General features: G+C 41.8%; 2 protein-coding genes across 4 annotated transcripts in view; one reads left to right on the top strand and one right to left on the bottom strand.

Annotated features, from left to right (window-relative positions):
- Positions 1–17,955, bottom strand: part of Myo1b (myosin IB) — a 179,262-nt gene extending 161,307 nt beyond the window's left edge. For 2 of the 3 annotated variants that reach the window (XM_047543731.1, XM_047543732.1), the window contains exon 1: positions 17,727–17,954. The gene's annotated coding sequence lies outside the window, so the exon portion shown is untranslated. Of the gene's footprint in view, positions 1–17,726 lie in introns of all 3 variants that reach the window. The other variant, XM_047543729.1, reaches the window with a different exon arrangement.
- Positions 17,956–22,036: 4,081 nt separating this feature from the next.
- On the top strand, positions 22,037–22,833 carry LOC124979231 (39S ribosomal protein L42, mitochondrial-like). Its single transcript, XM_047543733.1, has one exon. The coding sequence runs from the start codon at positions 22,154–22,156 to the stop codon at positions 22,580–22,582; it is 429 nt and encodes a 142-aa protein (XP_047399689.1). The 5' UTR covers positions 22,037–22,153; the 3' UTR covers positions 22,583–22,833.
- Positions 22,834–26,554: the final 3,721 nt, after the last annotated feature.

Raw genomic sequence — 26,554 nt, 5'->3', positions numbered from 1 at the left:
ACGAAGGAGGATCGAGAAAGATGACTGAAGAGGTAAAATCTGACCTTGACATTGAAGGATGAGTAGGACGTGATCAAGGAGAAAAAAGAAAATTTAAGGCAATAAATATAAATCATTCAGAAAATGGTGACTACACAAAATAGCAGCAGAGGACAGTCAAATAGGGTCCCGGTAGGCAACAAAGCTGGGTGACCGGTAAGCTGAGTCCAGACTGAGAGTCAGATCTGCAAAACTTACAGCTTTGGAGTATAGGGTAGAGAGGGAAACACTGTACAACCTTATCTACTTTGTCTGTGCTACAGTCCTTACTGATGGCAGTACATCAAGATGGCAACAGTAGGATTGGTGATAGTCCAACAGAAAATAAAATTGAGGACAGTCGTTACATACAGATGATGGGGAGTAACCAAAACATCTTTCAGCAGGGATAGAGACTGTACTAGTCAACTGTTACTGTGACAAAATACCTAAGACAATAAAATTAAAAAGAGGAAAGGTTTATTTTGACTCATGGTTCTAAGGGATTCAGTCCATGGCTGCTTTGTCCTATTGCTCTGGGCCTGCAGTGGCACAGTACTTCATGATGGAAGGGGCCCTTCTACCTCATGGTGGCCAGGAGAAACAGACATGGCCAGGGTCCCAAAATCTCCTTCAAGGACACACAAAGACCTAGCTCATTTCACTATGCCCCACTTCATAAAGGTTCCACCACCTCCCAATAGTGCCTTAGGCTGGCAGCCAAACCTTTAATACATGGGCCTTTGGAGGTACATTTCATATCTAACATATAGCAGAGACATTAAAAATTTAAAGGAGGTATAAAGAGGGGATAATCTGATTTTGTTGGTAGAGTGACTATACACAGGGAGAAGCACTCTGTGTAGTTGTTCAGATTGCACACTGCACAAAAGTAAACTAGCAAGCAACAGGGAATTCAACTGGGGCTCAAATCTAGTAGTTCAGGAATAAGAACTACAGGATTGCTAATGAAATGAAACAAAAGAGGTGCAAAAGAAGTCACAGACAAATCTATTATAAAAGGTGGGAGACTAATTTGATGGAAGGTACAAAAGAGATAGGAGAGCTTAAGATTAAATTAGAGGCCCTCTTACCTAAATGCACAAGGACAATAGCTTGACTGATTGGTTAAAAAAAATTTTTTTAAGGTTGAATTTAGAAGGCCTAAAAAGACTTATACACAAGTATACCTTTTTTTTTTTTTTTTTTTTTTTTTTTACTGGAGATTAAACCCAGGGGTACTTTACCACTGAACTCCATCCCCAGACTTTATTTTTATTTTGAAACAGGGTCTCGCTAAGTTGCTGAGGCTCACCTCATACTTAGAATTCTCCTGCCTCAGCCCCCTTGAGTCACTGGGATTACCAGCATATGCCACCACACCTGGCCTAAACATTATTTTAAATTAAGCTCTATAAACATACATTCATTTGCCAATCTTTTGCTGAAGTGTCAAAGTACTTTCTCTGGGTGTGTGTCCACTGACTGTAGTACTCTGTGTCTTTCTTTCACAAGCCATTCTCAAAGGCATCATCCACCAGGCTCAAATCTCTCTGAAGAACAGTGAGGCTGTAAAGGCACCTGGGAAGTTGATGTGGGAGATGGCATCCCCTTTCACAAATGGCCCGTGACTTCAGGCAGGTAGCCTGAAAGTGCAGCAGGGATCGCAGATGTCCAGAGGGGCCTGCATCCCTAAGGAGAAGGACAACACAGAGCAGAGCCACCACCTTTATCCACCCTAAGACTCTTGGGTTTTATATAATCATAATTCCAAATGACAGACCATATTAGAATATTTTTATGTTATGATCCCTCCAATCCTTTAGAGTTACCTCAGCTGCTCCTAGATTGGCTTCAATCAAGTTCAGTCTCATCAGGTGGTTTCCAAAGCATTCAAATAGATTTTTATAGAAACAACAATTCTTCTCGAACACATATTAAGATCACTATATTAAACATGATAATAAGGACAACTGGCATATGCAGGCGTGGGAGTAAAGAGTCGAGTCTGGATACACGAATACCCCATCTGGTGGGAAGAGGTGACACACTCCAGGGCAGCTCTCCAGCTGAAGGCCAGTGTACGGTGGGCATCACTGATACTCCTCAGAGGGAAAGAACACACCAACTGATTCAGCCAATCTGCGGTGCCATTCGCGCCTGTAGCTGTCTCTAAGGCTGTGCATCTAGGCAATTTAACAATGAGGAGTACTGTTGAGTTACCAGGTTCAAAATCTGGTTGGTTGCCAGGCACAGTGTCACACACCTGTTATCCTAGCAGCTCAGGAGGCTGAGGCAGGAGGATCACCAAGTTCAAAGCCAGTCTCAGCAACTTAGTGAGGCCCTAAGCAATTCAGTGAGATCCTGTCTCAAAACAAAATACAAAAAAGGGCTGGGGATGTGGCTCAGTGGTTGAATACCCCTGAGTTCAATCCCCAATACAAAAAAAAAAAAAAAATCTGGTTGTTTTTTCAAACTATATCCAACTACCATAATGATCCTGTCCCAAATGTGCAGTTATAAGTGCTTCAGTCACTAAAGAAAGCACAAAAATAACCCTTCAAACCTACAGCCAGTCAAGGAGTAAAGAGCTCAAGGTTACTTGTCATTCTACAAGGCTAAAAGACTAAACATGTACATCACTATTAAAACCTAAAAATTTTAGTTTCATCCTTTAAAACTATACACCTTTAAAACCGTCAGCATAGATAAATGTTCCTCTCAAGGGAAAAGTCACACTCTTTAAAAGAATGAAGGTGCCCAGAGAAAGTTGAGTGTTCCTATCTAAGTAGCCAGAGTTGATACAGCCACGATTTATATGCTTTTAGAAACTTGATATTCAGTCTCTTCAAAATAAGATCTTTCATGCAGAAATAATATTGATATATTTCAATAGCCTACTGTGACAAATATCAAATAATATGTTGTTATAGTTTGAATATGGTTTGTTCCCACCAAAAGTTCATGTTAAAGCTTAAATTCTCCATGTAATAGTATTGAAAGGTGATGGTCTTTAAGGTGATTAGGTCATTGGAGGGATTAATGTCTTCCACTTTGGACAGGATTAGTTTTCAAGGGAATGAATTCATTCTCTCCAGAGAATGTTATAAGGCAGGACGGCTCCTTTGTCCCTTCTCTCTTCCACATGCGCCCACTTGCCTTTACTTTTTGCCACGAGGTCATCACCAGAAGCTGAGCAGATATTGGTGCCAGGCTCTTAGACTTCCAGAACCACGAGCTAAAACAGGCCTTTTTTGGTAATGAGTTACCCAGTCTCAGGTATTCTATTACAGCAACAGAAAATGGACTAAGACACACATACATACCAGAAACCCAAAACAACTAAACACAGTTTAACATATATTCAAAAGTCAACCCTGACCCCTTCATCAATATCATCCATGTAAAGATTCCTTACACAGCATCAAATGTGATGTTAAAACTCCAAGTAGCCTTAATACATTTGGGGGGAAAGGCAGAGATACCATAGCTGCCAAAATAATTCTGCCCCCAGACTCTCCTGGGACATTAACCGGCTAAGTTTTATTTTAACCAAAGTAGGTTTAAAAGAATAGGAACCCAAAACCAAATTCTGAGGAGAAAAATATTTATTTGTGAAATATAAAGGTATATTAAAAACATAAATTTTTATTGAACCTTGACCTAAATCAATGTCCCACTATGTTTTGTTCTGTTTTGTTTTGTTTTGTTTCAACCATGAGCTGACAGACACAATAATAGCAACCACAAGGGCAGGACTACACAATGGTTTTATCCACATAATCAAATAAAATAGTCTCAAATTCATCTGAAATGAATGTTATGTCTAGAAGAGCAAAACCTGAGCCACAGGAGACTGAGTTATGATTGAGGGAGCTGAACAGACAGATGAGCTTGATTCCAAGAAGAGGTCAAGGCCCAAACCTTACAAAACCAGGACAAAGGGACCAAGAGGAGATGCAGAATACAGGCCACCAACACCAAGGGAGCAGAGTGTCAGGGTGTGGGGAGGGATGGCCATGGGGCAAGGAGGGAGACCAGTGGGTCACTGGATGTAGAATAGCCGTCTGTGTGCCATGGACTGTGTCCCCTCAAGGTTCACAGTTGAAGCCTCACGACAGTACCTCAAAAATGTACTCTCTTTGAGACAGGTCCTGTAAAGTCCAACTTGAAATTAAAATGGTGTGATGAGAATGAACCCTTATAAGAGGAGAGTAGGACACAGAGGAGACAAACCATAGGATGGCCACCAGCGGACAGAGCACGCAGGCAGTCATTGGCACCCTGAACAAGAGGTCTCCCAAGAAACCTATCCTGCTGATACCTTGATCTTGGACTTCAAGCCTCCAGACTGTACAAAAATAGGTCGCTGCTGTTGAAGCTGCTTAGTCTGTGGTATTCAGTTAAGGCAGCCCTGGCAACCGACATGCCATCCAGCAATCCCTCAGCAAGTGCCTATCAGTCTCTTCACCCACAGCCTACCGCTGACAGCTGCCATCCTTCCGGGTTCCCATCACTCAGCACATGCCTCTAGGCCATCTCTTATAAAATGTCACCATCTGTCTGTTGTCTCTCTTTTACACTCTCCCTGACCTGGCTTCTATGTGGCCATTTCCACCTGGTCATCCACTTCCGACCCCTGGCTAGTCCCAAACTGAACCCCTCACCTACAGCCCTATCCATACCAACCACTCCCAATATCACATGAACCCAAACCTTGGGCATTGTCCCACACTCCTATTCCCTGGCACCCCAATCTGCTCAGTCCATCCACCCCATGATTAAAGAAGGGTGCAAAGTCTCCACAACCACCTCCGACCTAATCATCTCTCTCTTAATATCTACTGACAGAAAATCACCCAATATGGAAAAGGTTATAAGTTCCAAAAGATTCATCCACAGGATTATTTACAACAGCGAAGTGGCAGAAGAAACCCAAATGCCCAACAATAAAGGGATGTTTCAGAAATTATGTGCCCAGTGGAAAAATATACAACTATGAAATGCATTTCAAAACCCAGGCAGTGTTCCCAACATAAACACAGGACAAATGTTTGAGGTGATGATCTGATCGTTACACACTGAATACAAATACCATATGTATTGAAATATCACACTGTACCCCACAAATATGTACAACTCCAAGTAAAAACATATTTTAAAAAACTATACAGCAATATGGAAAATGTCCTCTATGATTACAACCACATTTTTCAACGTGTAGACAAAAAGCTTGGAAAGGATTATTCAAAAATGACTGTAGCTGATATTTTAAGGGAACAGATTCAAAAGTGTCTTTTCAACTCCATTTTCCAAACCTTTTATAATGTTCTTAAAATTATTCTCTAATACAAAATATCCAAAAGAGAGTTCCAGTAATCTTGTACTCTCTGAGGGACTTGGTTTCAGGACAACTAGGGAAGTCCTGTGTCCCTTCAGCTCCTGTTCCACCTCCCTGATGCATCTGCTGCAGTATCAGTACAAGTGCCCACTTTAAAAAGTTCCCCTAAATCCTATTACACATATAGCTCTCAGCATAAGAGCCGCAAAATTGATTAATTATTTCAAGAACTCCAACTGGTCATATAAACAGCTGCACAATTGCAGAAATGGGCTCCCAACATCTGCCACAGTTATTAACTGTTCTCATAGGAAAAGATCACCATGTACGAGTTGCTGCCAAGAGAACAATTGTAAAGCTGGAAGCTAAACCAGAGAGAAGGTGAAGCAGCCTACATCAGATGCCTGACAGGCTCACTGTAAGGAAGGGGCATCTTCTCTGCCCACAGAGTGGAGAGTGTCAGGTGTCATATCCTAGAGTCCACGAAGTCCTCACCAGCACCTATGCAGCTCTGTGACAATACCCCGTGAGCAATACATACAGACCGACTCTCCTTCCACTGCTGCCCTCAAAAGAAGTAGACACTGTTTGTAATTTAAAGAATTCCTGGGATAAATACTTTTGAAAGGTACTAAACCCTAAGTATGCCCATTTTACAAATTCAAATTTTATTGCAAGCACACTAGACTTCCTTCAACCGGAGAAGGAACTATCATAAATACGTTTCTTACATTCAAATTTGGCATTGGCCGTTAGAGATGAAAAACATCATAAAATTACGGTATAAGATACAGGAAGACAGCACCTCCTTTCATTCACCTAAATACTCTCAACTGTGCAATCTCACTGAAATTAGCAGTATTTCTCAAATAGCTCTTCCACTGATACCAAGCAACACTGCTGCAACCCACACATCTTCTTTGAATTCTATGTCAGGATAATTCTGAGATACTTATAGAATGCCACTGCTCAAGAAGAAATTCCTGTAAACAAACAAGCTGCAGGAAAGCCCATTTCTCCCCTCAGTTATAAAGAAGGGAGCATGAGAGGAAAGCCAGAATGTTCACTGAACTTATCACGGACATCATTAGAATCAATGAGCTTTTGAGGAAATTGGTCAAATTTTACACGGTTCCTTTGTAAAAATATCTTCTGGTAATATTCCAGAGTTCTGTTCTTCCAGTTTGGAAAAGTTTAAAACTCCTGACACACACCAAGATGGCAGCAACACAGACAACCCTAGGCAAAACCAGTCAAGAGGGAAAGCTCCTCTCAACCTTTCACGCTCCCTGTCCTCCAAATTCCTGGTGCCTTTAGAAGGCCACAGATCCCCCAGAGTTAGTTTGTAAATTAACTAATTTTAGGTGTAAGTAAATTAAAAGCAAGTTAGATTTGCGGGGGTGAAAAGTTATCTGTTGACCATTAAAAAGTAGGAAATCGAATGTAATGTATGTGTGCATCACTCTCCCATGATAGTCAGTGAAGAAATCTACTCTTTTTCTGTATCAAAGAAAAGTGTGCATCGTGTCAGCACAACAGCAAGTGAAGAAGAAAGATGGGGGACTAAAAGGAGCGATTTTGAAAGGGGAGGAGTAAGCGGACACCCAAAGAAGGAAGTAACAGATGGTCAGAGGCCCATCAGGGGAGCACAGACAGAAACAAAAAGAATGGTCATAGCAAAAGCAACGTTCAAAAAAAGTTTCACAAGGAACAACATCCCCATCTTCTGACTGTGGGGCTCCTTCTAAAGATGTGTGGATATAGTTGCATTTCTATACCTATAAGCATAAGGTGGAAATTATCCCACCTACAAAGGCCATTAGAGCTGGGACCTCAGGTTTCCCTTCTACTCCAACCTCCTTTATCAAACCACCGGGCAGCTGCCAGTCAGGCCTTTCTTTTTTTCACATGGTTTTATTACAGTATTATTAGTACAGAAGTAAGATAACCAGATTATAAATGATTTAGAAAATAGAGGGATAACAACAGTAAAAGTCACCTCAGTCTACTACCCTAACACAATCACAGTTAACACTTTGATCTTTTTCTTGCCACCTTTCTTCCTATATATTTTTTCCAAAGAAGTAGCTGGAATCCCACATCAGTCATAAACAACTATGTGCACCGCTTGGATTCAGAAAGATGTGAAACCTGGTAGGGGAAGAGGGAACCCCAGGAATCTCCTACAGAAACACTAAGCAGTGGTAATAATGCTCCCTGTCCCCTGAGTGCTTGTGCTGTGCAGGCACTAGTCTAGGGACCACACATACGCTGGCTCATTTAATCCTGCCTACAACCCAAAGAAGGTTCTATCATTAACCACATTTTGCAAATGAGGAAATGGAGACAGACACAGAATAAGCGACAAGCCAAATGATACGGGTTACTAACACTAAGCAGAAAAGTCAACTCTCAAAACCAATACTTTGTCGAGTCCAGCCCATAACCAGTGCACCAACACTGCTTCTCACTCAAGAGCGTTCATCTCAGTGTAAAATTCAGATGCACGTGGCCCAGATGCAAAGCCTCGATGACCAAGAACAGCAGCAATTCCAGGTGGGACAGGGAGTGTGTAGCACCCGTTCCCTCCCACTCCCTACCCTGTGGTCAAGCCCAAGCCCTCACCATGAGTTTGATGGGTGGGAGGGAGGAAAAGGGGAGAACTAAGACACTGGAAGAGCCATTGAGGGGCCCGCCCAAGACCCCTTCCAAGAAGGGCAGACTGGCCTCTGAGCAAGGACGAAGTCCATTAGTGCAAAGCCCAGAAGGAAGGTGCTGAGCGGGACACACCAACAGATGCCAGCATTAGTGGCAATGGCAGAAGCAGCACGGGTGCTCCTCAACTTACAAAGGGGTTACATCTAATTTATCAATCATAAACGGAAAACATGCATTTAATACAACTAATGTACAGAACCTTGTAGCTTAGCAACACAGGCCCTGGTGGAGCACAGGTTGTTAATCCTGGAGATCCTCTGGCTGAATGGGAGTCAAGGTTTACTGCCACTGCCCAGCATCTAGAGAAAGTAATGTGCCATAAATGGCTTCAGCCTAGAAAAGAGCAAAATCCAAGATCCAAAGTAGTTCTACTGAATACTTATCATTTTCACACCACAGAAAGTCAAAAAAACAGCTAGGCATAGTGGTCCACACCTGTAATTCCAGTGACTCAGGAGGCTGAGGCAGGAAAATCAAAAATCTGAGGCCAGCCTCAGCAACTTAGCAAGGCCTTGACCAACTCTGCAAGACCTGTCTCCAAATAAAAAAATAAAAAGGGCAGGGAATGTAGCTAAGTGGTAAAGCACTACAAGGTTCAATATACAGAATTAAAAAAAAAAAAAAAGTTAAAAACCCCATCGTCAAAGGAGACTATACTCAAGGGGAGGTGTCATTTTATAAATGATCTGTTCAGATCACATCTTTAGGAGCAGTTCTCTCTTATTTTAGCAGTTTCATTTGCGGGAGGAGGGTATACTAACCAAAAAGAAATATCTCCATGGTTATATTGATCAAAAAGAAATATCTCCATGTTGTCATAATTTAAATACTATTAAATAAACCAGTCTGATGATTTACTGAGAAGTAATAACTTGATCTGAGTCACTGATTGCTAAAGGCTCTGGGGCTAAAGTCTCAGGGCTCTGGATCCTCTTTTTCACTCTTTGGAAGGTTCTTCCCTCCTACTCTCCCTCTAACACCAACTCATCTTTCTGGTAGCTGCGTGAATACACATTCCCTCAAACATGCCCCCCTTACCCCAACCTAAATTCCCCTCTTCCTCTATCTCTTTTTCTCCAGACCCCATCCTCTTCCTTCACAGAATCCACCCCAATTCATGAAAATATACCAATGTGTGTTCGTCTCTGTACTGTCTCTCTCCCTTATACTTCATGAAAGCCAGAAACCACATCACTACTAAAGACTGAACACTTAGTATAGTTCCTGAGACATAGTAGAAAGCCAAATATTTGATGAATGAATCAATGAATGCATTTGAATAGCTCAAAGTCGCCCCTTCCTTACTTCTATGAGTATTGCATATAATTTTAAAATTAAAGTAAATTGTGATATTTCCAATACAGCTTTAGTTATTTCATGCTCTATTAAAAAGTCATCTGACTTCAGGCTTCCATGGCAAATATATGTTTAAATGTGAACTTAATCAATCAAGAATCATTTATGAACAAATACAAAATCAATCCCTTTCTTGTGCATCAGAAACACCAATCAGAAATGTACTAACCAAATCCATTCACAAAGACCACAAAAACCATAAAGCATCCTTGGCATAAATCTAACAAAAGATGTGAAACAGTTTGATACTTAAAATTACTTATTAAATTTCACTGAAGGACATAAAAGTCCTAAATATAAAGAGTGGGTTATCAGGTTTGCAGATGGGAAGCCATGAAACCATAAAGATATCAATTCTCCCTGAATTTCTATTTAAATGCAATAACACAAAAGGTGGGGGGCACGAGCAACAAGCTGGGAGAACAACTTAACCTGTTTGTTGGGAAAGAAAAGTAGAACATGCCCTTTGATGCGTCAACTGACACGAATCTGGAAAATGGCATTTTTTGTGAATTCTAACCATTTCGCTTTGATGGGTGTCTAATGTTATTTTCAGTATTTTATTGTGTTTCAAATATTTTCTCTTTTTTTAACTTGTCAAACAGTAAGCACTGTAAGTTCAGAAGAGCAAGAACAGCATGTCTAGGGAAAGGTGGCAAAGAAGTGGGGAACAAAACTGGGTATAAAAAGATGGCACAAGCCTGTAATTCCAGCTACTCAGGAGGCTGAGGTAGGAATATCACAAGTTCAAGGCCAGCCAACTTAGCAACTTAGTGAGACCCTGCTTCAAAATAAAAAAACAAGTCTGGGGATGTGGTTAAGTACCCCTGAATTCAATCCCCTGGTACCAAAAGAAAAAGAAAAAAGATGTGTCCATGTGATAGGTAGAAAAGGGCTTTCAGGGAGCAGGAAAGATCCAGAAGGACAAGATTTTAAAAAAGCATCAGACCAACTGAGAATGAACCAAACATGGCTCATACAGGAAACACCCCCGTAGAAAGTCAGAGAATAAGAGATATAAAATGACACAATGAAGTGACAACAGGAGTGTTATCTAGAAAAAGTGACCCCCCTCCCCACAGGTGTATAGCCATGACATGATTTGGGACATGCCAATTCTATTTAACTCTCTTAGAAAATCACATTGCACAGTTATAAAAAAAAACATGAGAAGACATGCTGCAAACAAACCTACTTGAAACACTGTTTAACCCAGCAATTCTAACATGTCCTTGGCCAAAGAACCCTTTTTCACACCAACATCTACTAACTTTATGAGATTTAGATTTTCTAACCTTCTAACTTCTCACAGAACAACCAACTGTGGGTAATGCTACACTCCAGTAACCCAGTCTTATAAAGATGGGAACTAGGATAGGGTGTAAGAGTTTGAATATAAATATTTAAGGAAACAACAAGCCAAACAGTGACAGACTGGGTGGATGTAGGGTACAGAAAATATAGCAGGCAGGACAATCCAAATTCATGATGATGAGAAGGCTATTAGCAAAACAGAGAGGTCAAAAGGAGACCAACTATTAGAAAATGGGCACTAAGGTTGGATTTAGAGGGTTTGGGGAGGCAGTGAGAATTCAGAAGAGTGGTGTTCAAGTTCCTAGATCTGTCCCCGTTAACTTTGAACCTGAGAAGGTCTTAAGTACAATGAAGGAGATAACAACGTCACATTCTACCATTTCAGAACTAGAGGATTTGAAATCAAAACACCAATTCAGTCAAGTTCTATCTTTAAAGTGTGAAATACATAGAATGAAGGATAAAAATAAACAATTCAAGATGAATTTAACTACATGCATGAGAGGTTTTTAAGAGATTATGCAATTACGGATGTTCAAAAGACATTCCTGAACTCATAAAGCTGACATGGAAGAGTCTAACAGTTTCTCTGCCCCAATAGAATACTAAAGAAATAAGCCCTGAATCTGAACCACTGTAGCAGTTCATATACTTTTGCAACTACCTCTCCACAACCTGAAGATTTCAGGCAAGTGAGGTTCTTTCCTAGATGGCTCAGAGTATCACAAGTAAGTCAAAACTGTGGTCCGCCTAGTAGGATTATTAAGTAGATTGCATGAGGACTACAAAAATCAGTAGCCATGTAAATTGGCATAAGCCTAATCAATGTTTATGAAAATGAAGCTATTCCTAAAGGCAGTTAGGCAGTGGCTCAAAAAATGAATGCAACAGAGGCCATCCTTTTAAAGCACTTTCAAGTGAAAAAATGATCAGTTAGGAACCAAGCATATTTGCAATCTGAGCACTGCAAACAGCACTGCAGGGTCTAATAATAAACAATTAAAAAGGAAGTAGCCATGAGGGACGAGAAAGAAGTTATACACTGGAAAACGTTAAGTGGGGCCAGCAGGAATCTTGCAATCAAGGTTCTTTGGAGTCTGTGGGGTGTGTGGGTGTGTGTGTGTGTGTGTGTGTGTGTGTGTGTATGCATGTGCATGCACATGCATGGGTATTTATTTTTATTTTTTGGATGCAGTGCTTGAAAATGCTTTCACAAAACCATTGAAAACAAGTAGGCACATGATGCATACATATGCTATAAAAAATCATTAAGTCATAATAATCTGCTCAATTAAATTGTAAGAAACTTTTTTCCCCCTATGGTACTAGGAAACAAAACCAGGGCCTCCTATGCTAGGCAGGCCCTCTACCACTGAGCTATGTCCCCAGCTCCAACATTTTTTATTAGTACATATTAACTGTACTTTTTTTAAAAAAATTTTGGTACTGGGGATTAAACTCAGGGAAACACTCCTGAGCCACATCCTCAGCCCTCTTTTGTATTTTATGTAGAGACAGAGTCTCAGTGAGTTGCTTAGCATCTCGATTTGCTGAGGTTGGCTTCGAACGCATGATCCTCCTGTTTCAGCCTCCCTAGTCTCTGGGACTATAGGCGTGAGCCACCGTGCCCGGGTGATATTTTCGTACATGCATATAGTATGCACTGACCAGATCCACCCACCCAATTCCTTCTGTTAACAAGTTTAAATACTTGAAAAACTAAATTGCATTTCCGTGTTAAGAGCAAGATTAAGCCATCTGTGCAATCTCAGAGCCTCTTGAGTCCACACAGGATTGGACTGAAAGTCCCTGGAAGGCAGAGATCTGGTTTCTTTTTAGGCCCCTGCGGGCTATCAAGGAAAGACAAGCACCTGATATTTTTAGAAGCTCAGTGTTGTTGTTTATTGGATAAATGAAGGAAGAATGTCAATTTTCTCTTTTTTTTTTTTTCAAGACTACAATATCTAAAACTGCCTGTCTTGCAAGACTATATATTCCACACCAAACCTCGTCCAAGACTCCTAAGTCCCAGCCCTGCGGGGCACACACACTAACTGGTTCTCACATTAGCCCCTGAGCTCCTGCCGGATGCCCAGCAGCATACGGCTCACGGGCAGGCTGAAGACCAGACAGGTGAACTCCCTACAAACACGGCATGCAGAAGACAAGGGGAGTAGGGGGACTGAATGATCACCCGAAGGGAACGGCTGCTCTCTGGCCAGCAGCCTGGACCTTGTTTCACCAAGTCTCCCTTATTTGGGGGAAGAGAATGACAGGACTGGGGAGTCAAGCACAAGAGCCAGAGAGGAAGAGAAATGTGAAAAACAGTTCCCATTCTCCTAGCTATGGACAGCCCAGGGCACTCGCAGGGACCTCGACTCCAGGAGACAAAGGAAACAAGCCAGGAAGGAGGGAGGCTTCCTCTCAGGTGGGCACTCACCTCGAGCACCTTAAAACCAACTCCTTCAAAGTGGCCCCAACATTTCATAGTATACTCTACCTTTTGGTGGCAGTGTGCTGTTCTGAAAAGCACATGAGGAGCCTGATCTCAGGGCAAGTGACGAGGATTAAATGGCACTCAGTGTGAGGCCTGACATGGTCTCGCCATGTGTCAATGCAGCCAGTTATTTAAACCCTTCCCCACAGAATGGCACTTGATACACCACCACTTTTTGGACCACTGAATCCTACACCCTAACTTTTTCACATCACCACAGGTTGATGGAAATAAAACCAAGGCCAGGGAAGGAGCTGGCACTCGTGTGCAGTTTCCTTCCACTCATTAGCCTCTGTCCGTCTGCAGCTTTCGCCTTGGCAGCATGCGTCACTCCGCCTGGGCCACCACAGCTGTCACAGACATTTTCTTCATTTCACCAGCATCCACTGTCCAGGCACACCCATCTGCCCTGCTGCGCTATCCTTGGCGGCATGGTGGATTTCCTTTACTGCTTTTGAAAGGAGTCTATGCATCCCTTTGCATCAGCCCTGGGCTTAATAAAAATATGAACTGTGAAGAAGGTCCTGAACACTGAAAAGCCAGCTGACGAAAGGGTGAACAGCACAAAGCTGCAGAGCATCCTTCTTCCTCCCCCACCGTACTTCTCAGCTGCTCGGATGGAAGGGGCTCACCTAAGAGAACTCAGCAGGCCGAGTGTCTACCTCCCCTCAAAAAGCAAACCTCTAAAAATATCCAAAGGAGAATTTAATGGCAAAAGGAGACTAAAATCACTGACACCTACAACACAGACCCGCAAGACCCCAAAGGTGTTCCAGTTTGAAATCATTAAACCAGGCAGAACTTTCAGTCTTCAAATTCTTATCTTAGACACACAAAAAAGCCAATATTGACTTTTCTACTTGCCCAGGAGCATTCTGAGAAATCCATAAACAAGCCAGGATGCCAAGGGCTAAACTCCATTCTACTCCTGCACTTGGTGATCACTCTTGGTCAAGGTCGTGTGCCTCCTGCCCAGTACCACTCTCCATTCCACCCCAAGGAGGGTTACCACTTCTATTCCCTTTTTATATTGATGCCCAAACCAGTGCTTCCCCTGTGAGCACAGAAATCATGTGGAATGTGTGTTCCCACAGAGTTCAGAAATTTGATGATCTCAGAGGATACTGTAAAGAAAGACCCTTGACACTTCCCTAAGGAAGAATGTCATCTGTAAAAGGGCAAAAGGCATGTGCTGGGAAAATCCACGGCCTGCTGCGTGTGTTTCCAATTCTGATGTCCCACTTCCTCTTTATAGCACATTCCTTCCCTCCTTATTTCTCTTCTAAAAGAACACTATGGCACTGGTTCTCAGTTAAGGAGCAAAGTGCAGTGTTCTATTAAGGGCTACAAGATAAAAAGGGCTAAAATGGATTTCAAGAAGCACAGAATGCTTGAGTACTGTATAAGACCTACTTCCATTCTTACCAATTTTAAATGTTTGGAAGGAACTTATTCTAAATGTGGGCAGACTAACTTTCTAAAAATAAAGCTCCATGCACTTAAAGCTCATTCGCACAGGCCATAACACATAGCTTTTGAACAATATAGCCTTAAGAGTTGCCATGTCACACCAATCTGGACTTCCAAATCTATCTCACAATGGGTTTTGAAAGGATTAACTACAATGCATGTGAAAGTGATCTGAAATCTGGAAAGGGTCAATCAACTATACAATCAAATTGCTATTATTCCTATTATTAAAAGATCTGCATACAGTGTATACTTAAAGAGTATGGCCTTTGGAACCAATAATTCAAATCTTACCTCCAGCACTTACTAGTCACCTATACAAGTATAGTACAAGACAGGAAACTGTACTTTCCTGCAGGCCTCAGTTTCAACTGTAATATGGAGATAATACTTGTTTTGTCAAGTTGTTCTGAGGATTAATATAGTGATGTATGAAAACTCATTGTACATAAGAAACACTAAGTGATAACTATAATCATTATTAGCCTACCTAATTAAAATCCAAATGTCCAACTATTGAAAACAGTGGAATGGAGGTGGAAAGGAAAGTCTCACCCAAAAGGAAGACAAACACAAAAAGTCTGAATACCACACAGTGAAGATGCTCAGGATCTTCTCAGTCAAATGCCACCTACCCATCTCACCCCCACTCCCTCCCTGCAAATGGAAGACAGGCCTCCTTGCTTTGCATAAATGTACAACAACCAGGGAAAGTCAGTCTTAAACTCCAGGCTTGACAAAGTGGTGATTCATCCCAAGAAGGGGGAGCAGCCTGCTGCCAGCCTTATCACACAATTGGGCATCCACTAGGACAGCCAGAGGCCAGAAACCAGCTATTTAAGGATTCCCCCATCCAGTCTCTAGCAGCAGTAATGTTCTTATGCTTTGCATTTTGTTAATGTATAGACATCTCTTGGGAGGAATCCAACTGTGTTGTATTTTACAGAACAATTCACAAAAGTCAGGAATGGTAAGACAACAACAAAAAGAGTCCCTCTGTTGGCTGTCCATGGCACAATGTTTTGCCAGGCAGTGTGTTAGTTATAACGACAAACAGCTTGACGGTTGGACACTATCCCACTTTAACCTCACATCATAATGGCTCCTGAGGACAAGTCCCACTGCTTTTCAGCCTGGCTTGAAAATGTGACCACATCCCCCATGAAAAAGACAGATCCTCAGCAGTAGCTAGTACAGATCTTTTCCATTACCACTTAGTGGGCAGGAAGCATTTTTTCCCCCAGCGTAAGCTCCTAATTTGCCTTCTAAGGTTAATAGGTTTTCCAACTTGGTTCATCTTAAAGTGAATGGCCAAAGTGGCAGTTTAATGGTAGACCCTCTGGCTTGTCAGAAGCAGTGCTGGGCCACTGCCCAGCCCAGTCTGCAACCAGACTACTGTAACTGCAAGTCTCCTAAGTTATCACCACAGTAATTCTAACCCTCAGTCAGCCTCTGGGATCCTTCCACCAGTGTCCCATAGGCACCTACCATGAATGCCAGCAAATGTCAGCCTCCTCCCAAAACAGTTTTGCTTGGAATACCCCATTCAAAAAGCACCCAGTGTTCAATCCCCATGGCTCCCTCCAGAGGTCAGCCAATGCTTTTGGGATTCTTGATTCCAATCTAGGAACAGGTCACTTAACAAATACCTGTCATATTACATTTAATTCCACCTTCCCCTTTTAAAAAATCCCATTCATCATAATACAAAGTGTTCTCTTTCTTATTCTACATGGTCCTCACAGGGAGAGTGAAAGTACACACCGTTTGAAAGCCATGGCTCCCTAGCTCAAAATCCAAATGGTATGTGTGGTGTGTTGAAGACCTACAATAAAAGAGTTCTTCAATTTAGTGCTACATAATCTAATCCATTTGTTTTCAGCAATGTCTAACTGTTTGGTGGTCCCGTCCCCCAACCCAACATTCTTGGAAAACTGTTATACTATAATTATCAATGGAGAAAATTATTTTATGTCAAAATTGATTTTATAAAATATGTCCTTTACCCATCCCAGCCAATATCCACTAGCTATACACACAGATCCTGATACACATACATACAAATCATCGTAGCATTTTTTTTTTAATCTTAAAAACAAAACCAAAAAAAAGCTTTCTTCCATTGTTAACCAAGACTTGCTTTCAGCAAACTAACAGTGGGAGCTCCTAGAACTCAAGGAAGCACACAACTTGTTGCAACAACAAATGCTCGGTCGTAGCCTGAACAAAGCGCTACAAATGGGCTACAGAAACCCACAGGGCCCTTGGACAAAATGCTGTGTTTGTAATTAACTTCCCAACGCACTCTCATCACCCCCTCCCCAGGTCTCTTCCCGGCCCCAGCACCCTCCAGGGCTCCCATTCCCAATCTGGTTTCCATTCCAGCCCCGCCCCCTTCCCCTTCCCTCTCTGGGTCTGTGAATCAATCCCATCCTGGGCAGGAAACGAGACCCAGGGCAGCCCCCTCCGCTGTGGCGGAACAAAGGAGAGCGCAGCTGCACGCGAAGGGAGTCCCATCGGCTCCTGGGCATCGGCTCCTGGGCACCTCCTCCCCCGCCGCCGCCGCCAGGGCACACCGCACCTGAACCCCACTCCCCAGGACGCCCCATTGTTCTCCCTCTGCTCTCCTTCCCAAAGAAAGCCACATCGTGTCCTTCCATAGAAGTGAGGCCAGGAAACAGTTGTGGGCCGGAGGGAGTGAGAGTGGACCGGGGGAATCTGGATTCCACTTTGCCCACAGGTACGAAAAGGACCAGGCGGAGTAAGAGCAACTTAGTTTACAAGCCCTCCTCTCCCGCCGCCCCCGAAGCCACTGCGGATCACGACCACGCTGCGCGACCTCCAGCGTGCCAAGGTTCTGCCCGCAGCGCCACCTCGCCCCAAGGAGCTGCAGAACCCCCTGACCTGCGCCCACAGGCTGCAGGAGCGCCAGGGGGACCGCGGGCACAAAGGCGCGGGGGCCGGGCCGGGCCGAGCGGGAAGGGCAGAGGAGAGGAAAAGCGCTCGCGCTACCTCGCCGGGCGCTAGCTCGCCAGGCGCCACTCCGCCTCCTGTAGTCCTAGCTCCCCGGAGGCGCTCTGGGACGCGGGCCCAGCCCAAGGTTGCGGGGCTCCAGCCGCCGCTGCTCCACCGAGGATGTCCTGCGCGCGGCTGCCGGTCGTCTGCGCGCCCACGCTCCCGCACCGCCTTCGCGCCGCGCTCCCGTGTGCGCTTGGCTGCAGAGTGCTGGGCTGCGGCGGAGGCGCCAGCCACTCCCCTCTCCCAGCGGCAGAGGGGCCGGCCGAGGGGCGGGGGCGGCGACCTCGCAGCCTGGGATTCGCCCCTCGGCGCGCAGGCAGGACCAGAGCCACCGCCCCCCGGCCGACTCACCTCTGGCCGCCCGGGGCAGGCCGCACAGCGCCCCCCGGTGAGCGCGCGCTGCCTCGCAGAACTGCGGCCCGACCCCTGCGGAGGGCGAGCCTAGGTGGGAGGAAAAAGTGGAAAAGGTAGCAGAAGCGGCCGCCAGGCCGGATCAGAACGCTCTGGTCTTTCTCACCCTTTCTGCTCCCACATTCACTAACATTGTATGATAAATACGGCGTTGCACAGCTAGAAGCCAACCTAGGGCAAACACCGGCAGAGTGGGAATGTTCTCAGTTTTTCTTCCTCCCCTAGACAAAAAAGTTTGAATACCCAAGAATATAAGAAAATATTAATTTGGTCGAAAGAGAAAAAAGTGCTAAGCGACTCTTTACGTGCCTTCACTTACAAAGCTCTTATTATCTATTAACCTTACTTCGTCCCGCTAAGATTACATAGACGCTGGTCAATTTTCTGAATTGCAAATGAATGACGGTTTAAACAACATCGCATACATGTTAAAATATAGTGTATTCAGTGGCATTGCAGTCAATATAGTGTTCTAACTGGCAATAATGGGTTATATCATTTCGGCACACTAGAAGGGACCAGAAAATCAGGACCCCCAGTTTCTTATTCCAGCTGCCCTCTTTCTGCTCTGTAGAATTTAGAACAAGCCACTCGACCCAGGTTCTGGTTTCCTCATCCCAGAGGATTGAAGGGTGCTCATCCAAACTTACTCAAGTGGGTGAGGTGACGATTACTTGGCTGAGGTGTTAAAAGCACCGTAGACACAGTAATTATTACTCATGAGTCTAACTACTTTATCCTATAATGAAATAAATTGCCATAAATGGGGCCAGGTTTAAGTGGACTGACCTATATCTGGAAACTGTCACTAAAATGAGGTGAACCAAAGAATTCAGACCATATATAGTAATTCTGTTCCCACAGGCATAAGAACCACAGACCCTGGGATTTATCAAATGCCACCAGTAACGTTTGGAAAGGTGGGACCTCCTCAGATTGCATTTGCTTGGAACTATACCATCACTGATGTCACCATCAGCAACAGATCAGATTTGCACTGGGCACCATAATGGTCTAAACAAACCTATTTTGAGTACCAGGCACTACTTTTGTTTAATCTTCACCTATGAGGTAAATCACTTCAGTGTTTTTGTCTTACAGATCAGGAAGCCAAGGACTGAGAGGTCTTCCAGCTGATAAGTGACTATGGTGTTTTGAAGATAGGTCCACAAATTCTGACGCTCCTCTCATTGAAGAGTGGTATCTCAGTATCCTCCTCCTGAAGATGGCTTGGACTTAGTGACTTGATTCTAACAAATAGAATACAGCAGAAATGTTGCTATGTAATTCTTGAAACCTACATCATTCTCCCCTCCCGCTGGGGACACACCCTGGGAACCCAGCTGCCCTGCTGTAAGGAAGCCACTTGAAAGCCATGTGAGGATGTTCAGGCTGATGGTGCCAGATGAGGACCCAGCCTACAACCTCTTATCAATCTCTTACAGAGTCTTTGAGATGACTCCAGCCCCAGTCACTGACTAACTATATAGTATGAGAGACCTAGAGAGAAAACCCCAGCTCAGCCAAGTCATTCCCCAGAAACATGAGTGATCACAATAATAATAAAAGGTTGTCACTAGGTTGGTTGTTAGGTAGCAGAAGACACTTGGGACAGTGACTGAGTCTGTGGTCTTCAGCACCAGCTATCAAGTACACTGTCCCCAGCCATGATAACCTAGCATAATGAAGACCCTGGAGATCCCAGCTTTTACAACAGACAGCACACAGTCACGCTACCTGGCAACACATTTAGACTCACTTCTCCATTTTGCCCGGACTCAGATTTTTGGCAAAGAGACTGCTTCTAGTAGTTTGGCAGTAATGGAACCTCTGACCTCTACTGGTCAATCCAGCTTTTCAGAAACAGCAGATATGCAAATGACAGGTTCACGAATACAAAATGTGAAAAATAGCTTAAGGAATGAGGGATTTCTATAACCTTTTGATCTTGGAAATTGACCAGGTTTTAGAAAAGAAGTATGTGCTGAGTAGGACTATGGGAAGAGCTTCGAGGGGGAAGGTTAGGAACCCCTGCCTCAGTGAGGGATGAGGAACTTTAAGTCAGAATAGTTCTCCTTCTGGAAAGGACCTGGCGTAGCAGGGAAAACTGAGGCTTTCTCTCTATTTTTCAGCAAGTTCAAAGAAGAAAATACTGGGGACTGTTGAACATATCCTAATGAACACAGAAAATTAACCGAGAAGCTATTAAAGTCAAAAATGTTTCTAGAGCAAGCCTTGATTCTCTTTTTAAAAATACCATTAACCAGGGCTAGGGATACAGCTCAGTTGGTTGAGTGCTTTACCTCGCAAGCACAAGGCCCTGGGTTCAAATCCCCAGTACCAGAAAAAAAAAAAAAAAAAAAAACCATTAACCTAGTTTTCATAAATCTCAAAATCTAAACTTCTGAAGACATACCATGAAGTTTTAACATACCTTTAACTTCCTGGCTGTTCTTTTCAAAAGTCAATCAATCAACAATTTCTAAATTTAAGGAAAGCAGATTAAGGTTGTTCTCACAATTGTCAAGCGTAAATAAATCTATCAACTACATAGGCATTTATTTCTTTCTCCTCAGTTTTTGTTTTTGTTTTTGTTTTTTTTTTGAGGAAATACAATGTATGAAGAGCATAAATACTATTATTAAGTGTTTAGGGTGAAAAACAGAAATTATCAAATTATAAGAGCAAAAGAATATAAGAAGTATGCTTATGAAAATATGCAATGATCTAAATTAAAACAATTAAAATGTTGCTATTCTTGAAAAAAATACAGAAATAACAGTAATAAAAAAATTACTACTAAGCATGTAGGATTATTTTTTTCTTTATTGTTTTTACCTGAGTCCTTTAAAAAATATTTTTTTAAGAGTTTAACACTGGGGAAAAGACCAAGGCGAGAACCATGTGACCTGCTTCTGCCTCATTTTAGTGTTAACAAACCTAATAGTGGACTAGACGTCATGATGATTTTGTCATTGTGCCTGTCTGCAGCTAGCTTTGCAGTTTGGGCCTGAACGTTCATACTCTCTTTCTTTAGGTATTTTACAACTAGCTCTAAATTTCTGGTTTTGCCATATTTTCCCTCCTTTGCTCACCCAAATGCTTAATTTTCATCCACTTTACCTGTTCTTTGAAACCAAACTCAGAACTCACTTGTTCCTGACAATGATCCTTAACTGGACCCTGATGTCTTTACTATGGTAACTTTCCCCTCACCAACCCTCAAAAAAGAGCCATCTTAGATCACTAAGAGAACATTCCTAAGGCTCTGCATATATTTAAATTGTCTCAAGTAACCCTCAGAACACCCCAGTAAGGTAGGTAGTCATTATCATCCCACTCTAGAGATGATAAAACTGAGACAGAAAAAGTTAAGTTACTTGCCTGAGGTTATACAGTTAGTAGAAGCAGGATGTGAATCCAGTCATTCTAGCTTCATGGCTCAGCTCTTTGGTTTATGTTTCCTTTCACCTCAGTGAGCATTTAACCTGTGTGCTCTTAAAATTTTTTCTCTTTTGTCCCCTAAAGTAAGTATTATCCTATTTCCATAGTATTTATCTCTTTGTTTAGAATAGTCTTCCAGAGTAAGCACTGAATTAGAAATTCTTAGTTTTATGCAGAAAAACTAATATATATATTGGTTTTATGCAAAAAAAAAAAATATATATATATATATATTTAAAGAGTACTTTGAAACTAAGCGCTTAGTGTTTAAAATATTATTTGAAATTCAAATTAGGTATTTTTTAAAAATATTTTTCTGTACTATTGTCACCCCCAGGTCTCAGCAGTAAAAAAACCTAACTCTTACTCTAAGTATTTAAAAAATCATAGATAAATGACAACAGGAATATTAGAGGGTAAAAAGACTGATGGAGACACAGGACCCGGATTGAGGCAACATGGCGGTCTCCTGCAGGAATAAAAATTGGTGTGCCTAGAAGCAGATTTTAAAGGTGGTTGCTCCTCAGAACATCTTTCGTCATATCATCTGATCATCTTACAACACCATGGCAGCAACAGCATTAAAATGGGTGATATCAAAGAGAATTTTCTTGAAGCATTTATTTCCAGTTCAAAACGGAGCTTTATCTGGTGTTTGTCAAAAATCTACATTTTCTTCTCTTCCAGATGACTATAATTGCAAAGTAGAGCTCGCTTTGACTTCTGATGGCAGAACAATAGTGTGCTACCACCCTTCTGTGGCTATCCCATATGAACACACAAAACCTATCCCTCAACCAGATCCTGTGCACAATAATGAAGAAACACATGATCAAGTGCTAAAAACCAGATTAGAAGAAAAAGAGGAACACCTTGAGCAAGGACCCATGATAGAAAAACTTAGCAAAATGTTCTTTACTACTAAGCATCGTTGGTATCCTCATGGACAGTATCACAGACGTCGTAAGAAAATGAATCCTCCAAAAGACAGATGATATTGAGATTCTTGGAAGAATCAAAGAAAAATGTTATCCAGTGTCTCATTTGCAATTTGAGAAAATGCAATCTGGTGTATTTACTAATATGTGATATGTAAAATAATAATAATAAAATGTCTTTTCATATGTTAGAATATGTATTTGTTAATCCTGGACTTGACATTTTTATTTAGAGAAACTATTTCATCTTATTTTCCTTTTGAGGTATTAAAGGCTACCTCTTATTTTTATGTGTCTAGTATGAGTAGTTTTACATTAAGAGGCAAACATTGTTATTAGTATAAATATGGTTAATAAAATACCCATGCTTCTTTTGAAGACATTTTTAAAATTTAAAAAAAAAAAAAAAAAAAAAAAAAAAAAGACTGATGGAATTTCTCCCATGTAGAAAAATTCACTAAGGGTTTTTGATAATAAAATAGAGAGGAGCTAGTTGTGCTGGGGCATACTTATAATCCCAGTGATTCAGGAGACTGAGACAGTAGAATCATAAGTTCAAGGGTAGCTTCAGCAACTTGGTAAGACCCTTTCTCAAAATAAAAAATTAAAAGGACTGGGGATGTAGCTCAATGGTAAAGTGGCCCCAGTACCAAAAATAACAGAGAGAGAGAGAGAGAGAGAGAAAGGAATTCACAAAGCTCACAGGTTTTCTTGTAGGTACTCAATTATTTCAAAGTCAAAAACAACTGTTCTTTATAAAAAAATATATATATATAACAATGTAATTGAGCACTAAAATCAGGCAGTGAAACTCAAAATGTAATTTTTTTTTCTCCACAAAAATACATTTGTCTAGCTTCAAATAAATTATAGACCCATTGCCTGGAAATTTAAATTGCCTGAATTTTTTTCCCCCGACATTTTGTAATTTAGCATTTTGTCATTTCAACGAGTAAGAATTGTCTTTTCTATTTCTTCTCAAGCTGCAGCAAGTTAGTGCTATTAGGGCAAAACCTTGCTATGACACAATAAATCAATCTGAAAAATGACTAGACTTTAGTTTCCAAACTTAAAAATTATTTTCATCTTTCCAGCAATACTGGGGAGCTTGTCATTTTGTTGCTGAAGAGATCTGAGCAGGACTGTATGGAAAAGAAAATAGCAAAAGAAAAAATATCAGCTGTCTGTACCAAAAAGCAATTTAGCAAACATATTAAGTAATATTCTGTTCTGCTTCGGCTCTTAAAACTAAATGTTCATTTATTTGAATATAGTGCCTACATTCATTAAAATGAAGGAAAATGCTGATAGAGAAAGATAATTTAGTAACTCAAACACCTCTTAATTTATCAATGGTCAAAATGTCCTATAATCTGGTTTAGTGACTATTGACAAAATCGACCAAAATTTGACTTAATCCTTAGGAGCTCAATCTCCTGTTTTTTTCTCAATCTTAACTTCTGTGCAAGATGAGAAACTCCATGGGTGTGGGATTTGTCCATTGGGTTCACTCGTGTGTCCCCAGAGCCTCGAACATACAAACCACCCAATACATATAATCGAATTGATGAACTAATTACACCGAATATTTTTTGAGACTGTTGAATTGGCCTATAATCTCAGACAAGATTTTTCAGATGGCACTCAGAGCAACTTCAAATCTTGCCAGAGAATAAGGTAGAGCAAAACCAGATTTTGTTGATGGATTTGCAGCGGTGATCTTAAACTTTTAATAAAGCTGGAAAAATCTTTAAAGAGAGTAAAATCAGAATGACCTACCTCATACGGAGGAAGAATTAAACCAAGTGGGCCCATTGACAAGAAACCCAACTCCCCAAAACAAGTTTGATGTTTACTGAAAAGATACTTAAACGCCTTTCCTATTAGACACATGCTGAAATGTGTTTCTCTGGAAATTGAGTCACATGGCTAAGAAGAGAGCAGGCATCACCCTTAGATTCCTGAAGAACTTCTCGCCAGGCTCCAACCTCCTCAGCCCCAACACCTACACCACGAGTGTGAGCTCTGCAAGGTTTCCACAGATCTTGAATTTGGACCTGAGAGCACTATGGCACAGTTCACGGGCTCAGATATTTTCTCATAGGGTCTCTAAGTTGCTTCACGCATTCTTGCTGTCTTGAAGTTTCCTCAAAAATTCTTATCCACTCCCTGATAGGACCCTTCAGGGCATGCTTCTACTGGTCCACAGTTTTTGCGAGATTAGAAAGCGTTTTTTATAACTTTACAATTTTCGGGGTGAATCTTTATCACCCTAATGCAACTATTACCATACAGCTGTAGCCTAGCAGGGGTGCCTAAATATTCTGTCCTAAATATTTATTTTTCCTGGTGCCTAAATATTCTATCCCTACTGGTGTCGTAACTTTAAATTATCAGATAGGTGAGCACCTTGGCCCTGAGGACTCCTCCCATCTTGTAGTCAGGCATCCCTGCCCCAGGACAAAGCAGTAAAGTCGGTGACACTTGCCCTACATTAAGAATTCCAGTCACCCATCAGTACCTAAGGCAGATTGGGACATCCAATGGAATGTCACAAAACCCACAGATGCTCAAGTTCCTTATTTAAAATGATGTGGTATTTGCACAGAACCTATATACATCCTTCCGTATACTCTGTCTGCTCTAAGTGATTTATAATACCAAATTCAATGTGAATGCTAGGTAAATAAACATCACATTGTACTGTTTAGGGAATGATGACAAGAAAAAAAAAGTTTGTACACATTCGGAATAAATGAAATTTTTTTTCCTGAATGTTTTCAGTACTCATTCATTAGAATCCACAAGCGGCCAAACCCCATGGACACCGAGGGCCACGTGTATTTATTGAGTGTCTATTTGGTCCCATCCCAAGGATGGATGGTGAACATGACAGGATCTGTGATCTCTCAAAAGGTAGGATTTAAGTTGGATGCGGTGGCAACACATGCCTATCACGAGTTCCAAGCTAGCCTCAGCAAAGATGAGGCACTAAGCAACTCAGTGAGACTCTGTCTCTAACTAAAATTCAAAATAGGGCTGGGGATGTGGCTCAGTGGTTGAGAACCCCTGAGTTCAATCTTCAGTACCAAAAAATAAAAATAAGAAATAGATCTTACCTCTTTTTGCAAGTGGGGTAGTTACCGGGGATTGAACTCAGGGGCACTCAACCACTGAGCCACATCCCCAGCCCTGTTTTGTATTTTATTTAGAGACAGGGTCTCACTGAGTTGCTTAGCACCTCATCTTTGCTGAGGCTAGCTTTGAACTCGCAATCCTCCTGCCTCAGCCTCCTGAGCCGCTCGGATTACAGGCATGTGCCCATGCACCCGAGAAAAGGTAGGATTCAGTTTGGGGTCTTTGACACCTCAGAGGTAACTCACTTTTCTTTGGTGACATCCTCCCAGCTCCCATGCAAAAAAGGCCCTCGTGCTGGTCCTGGGCTGCTCCAGCTCTCATCAACCCACCCAACCCCAAGTGCACACAGAGGCCCAGGGATTCAAGTATAGCCAGGATTGCAATTCTAAATACAAGATTAGAAAATTGCTTTTTTTGTCCCTCCCTTTCAAACATTTACATATCTAATTTCACATATCAAAAATTGAGTAACTAAAAAGATACTCAACATTTTTCTAATCAGTAAAGTAAAATATCAAAGTAACTACTTGAATTATCTTTAAATGATGTCCTCCCCAAAGGACTTTAGAATTTCAAGCTATATTTACTTATTTTTCATACAACATTCAAATTTTTGAATTAATAAACATGTATTTTTATATAATCAGGAAAATTCTTTTTCTTCTTTTTCTTTATTTTTTTTTTTAACTAAGGATTGAACCCAGGGTACTTTTTGTAAAGCATACTCAGCCTTTTTCATTTTTTTTTTAAATTTTTGAGACAAGGTCTCACTAAATTACTGATGTTCTTGCTAAGTTGATGAGGTTCTTGCTAAGTTGCTAAGGCCGGCCTTGAACTTGGGATCCTCCTGCCTCAGTCTCTTGAGTTGCTGCGATTATAGGCATATGCCAC

Source organism: Sciurus carolinensis, chromosome 3 (assembly GCF_902686445.1).
Source record: "Sciurus carolinensis chromosome 3, mSciCar1.2, whole genome shotgun sequence".
Lineage (NCBI taxonomy): Eukaryota > Metazoa > Chordata > Mammalia > Rodentia > Sciuridae > Sciurus > Sciurus carolinensis.
This window is presented reverse-complemented; position numbering and strand designations above follow the sequence as displayed.

Coding starts and splice junctions, on each gene's coding strand:
- LOC124979231 (XM_047543733.1), top strand. CDS start 22,154: ATGGCAGCAACAGCATTAAAATGGGTGATATCAAAGAGAATTTTCTTG.